The sequence below is a fragment of the Propithecus coquereli genome, unplaced genomic scaffold (assembly GCF_000956105.1).
Source record: "Propithecus coquereli isolate 6110/MARCELLA unplaced genomic scaffold, Pcoq_1.0 Scaffold76, whole genome shotgun sequence".
NCBI lineage: Eukaryota > Metazoa > Chordata > Mammalia > Primates > Indriidae > Propithecus > Propithecus coquereli.
The window spans coordinates 1,736,028-1,738,360 of record NW_012153729.1 but is presented as its reverse complement, the minus strand read 5'-3'; the positions used below and the strand labels follow the sequence as shown (position 1 = coordinate 1,738,360).

At 37.5% G+C, this 2,333-nt stretch overlaps 1 protein-coding gene across 1 annotated transcript in view; it reads left to right on the top strand.

Annotated features, from left to right (window-relative positions):
• Window positions 1–2,160, top strand: part of LOC105824690 (ATP-binding cassette sub-family A member 6-like) — a 43,162-nt gene extending 41,002 nt beyond the window's left edge. Inside the window, 4 exon segments of the mRNA XM_012662224.1 lie at window positions 678–780; window positions 1,218–1,396; window positions 1,898–1,973; window positions 2,050–2,160. Coding sequence (XP_012517678.1) covers window positions 678–780; window positions 1,218–1,396; window positions 1,898–1,973; window positions 2,050–2,160 — 469 coding nt within the window.
• Window positions 2,161–2,333: the final 173 nt, after the last annotated feature.

The following is a 2,333-nucleotide window of genomic DNA, read 5'->3' as shown; positions in this document are numbered from 1 at the left end:
AACAGCAAGGGCAGGGACTCAGACACATTCAGAGTGAGTAAGTCTCAAACAGAGGCCAGTGAACATATCTGCAAATGGAAAAAATGAAGTCAAAGAGGTGAGCAGGGCCAGATTTGTATAGCTTTTTAGAACAGCAAGGAGTGTCCACTTTATACCATGTTAATGGAACACCGCTGGAGAGTGTTTAGCACGCTCGTGTCATGATGTTAATTTATATTTTGAGAAGATTACATACTGACTACCATTTGTTCATGAATTTAGAAGCAGGGGGTAAGTTAAGAGGCTTTTCTATCAGTTCAGATGAAAGATGATGGTAGCTTGAACACAGGTGATTTTACTTGGGATGAAGAAAATGTCACTGACTTCCCAGGTTTAGGAATCATTTATATATGTATTCAGTGCACCAGCCAACTGCTACAGAAAACAATTGAGTATGTTGTTAACTGAAACGAGTAATCGTGGGGAAAAAAAGACAGATGTATTGACATCAAATTCACAAGCTTTGCACTAATATTTTATATAATTACAGGAATTAAAGAACATGGTTTAGTCACATGAGTACACATACGTTATAAATTTAAAAATGGTACTGAGGAGTACTTAGATCTTAGAAGATTTCATTGTGAAAAAAGGTTTATGTTAATTAGTACTTCACTTACAATATTGATAGTCTGATTCTTTCTTTCAGGTGAAATTTTGGGATTGCTAGGACCCAATGGTGCTGGTAAAAGTTCATCTATTAGAATGATATCTGGGATCACAAAGCCAACGGCTGGAGAGGTAGTAAAAAATGAGGAAATAGTTTCTATTCCCAAAATAGAAATTTCATGATAAAGATAGATTATATCTTTCTAAGAGTAGACTGGTGTTTTGTTTGTTTGTTTGTTTTTGCCTTTTGGATTAATTTATTTTTCCTCTTTTATCATTTTTGTTGGGTATCAAGGGTTTATAACAGGAGTTGGGATGTCACCAGGAACCAAAGACCTTTTCTACATCACAGTTTCTCAGGAACCACCCAAGCTTATTAGGTCTTCCTCCCACCCCCCCTTATGTTAGTTGTTTAAATTGTTTTCTATAATAAATACGTGAAGTAATTTCTATAATATTTCTTGGATGTTCAAACAATTTAGGATTTTATTGACTATATCAATTTCTTGAGTCATTATGTGATTGGAAAAAAAGCTACATGTGTTTCTAAAGCTGTTTTACTTTTTTAGGTGGAACTGAAAGGATGCAGTTCCGTTTCGAGTCACCAGGGAGAAGGCACAGTCAAGTTCCTGGGGTACTGTCCTCAGGAGAACGTGCTGTGGCCCATGCTGACCATGAGGGAGCACCTGGAGGTGTACGCCGCTGTGAAGGGGCTGAGGAAAGAGGACGCAAAGGTCGCCATTACACGGTACAGAGAGGTTCTGTGATTCCTTTGTGTCAAGAAGCAGGAGACTGTACAACTCATCATGATTTCACTAATAAAGAATGGAGAGTAGAAATGATGTCTCCACTTTTTCAGAATGTCAGTGGCAGAGCAGTGATGGGGGAAAAGACTTGGGTTCCTGCATCCCTGAATGAGGGACCTTTAAAAAAAATGATTGTATAAAAGTAATTGACAAGGAATAAATGAAGGAGTCATCCATTTCCGTTTTCTAATTTAAGAAACCTGAAAATGGAGTAATCATCCATTTTCAATTTCTCATTCAGAATTCTAGCTTTTCTTAAAAACTTTTTATAAGGTGAAAAGTCTTCCATGTTCCAAAGTAAGTGGATTTTTGCCCCTTTTATTATGAGTTAGATTCTGGCAATAACGTTGTCAAGCTTCCCTCTAATGTTGTTATTGTTCTGCATGCTTGAATTTTCCAAAAATCCTCTCTTGACCTCATATTCTCATCGTGTTTTCCATCAGATTGGTGGATGCTTTCAAACTACATGAGCATCTGAATGTGCCAGTGCAGAAATTAACAGCAGGAACCACTAGAAAGGTAGGTGTGGTGTTTGGTTCTTTCCTGAGTGCTGGCGGGATGTGACAGCAAATAGGAATGTGTCTCTGCCTTGCAGCTGAGCTTTGTGCTAAGCATCCTGGGAAATTCACCTGTCCTGCTTCTGGATGAACCGTCTACAGGCATGGATCCAACAGGGCAGCACCAAATGTGGTAAGCATTATTGTAACCCTCAAAGCTATGAGTATAAATGTTAGATAAAGTTGCATTTTTAAACTGATCTTGGAAAATCAACTCTCAAATAAACTGGTTCCTGATTCAGTGGACATAATTTATATTATTAGGAAAAAATTTAACAAATAGTTTATCTAATCTGCATCTTATTCATGTGATATTCAGGTT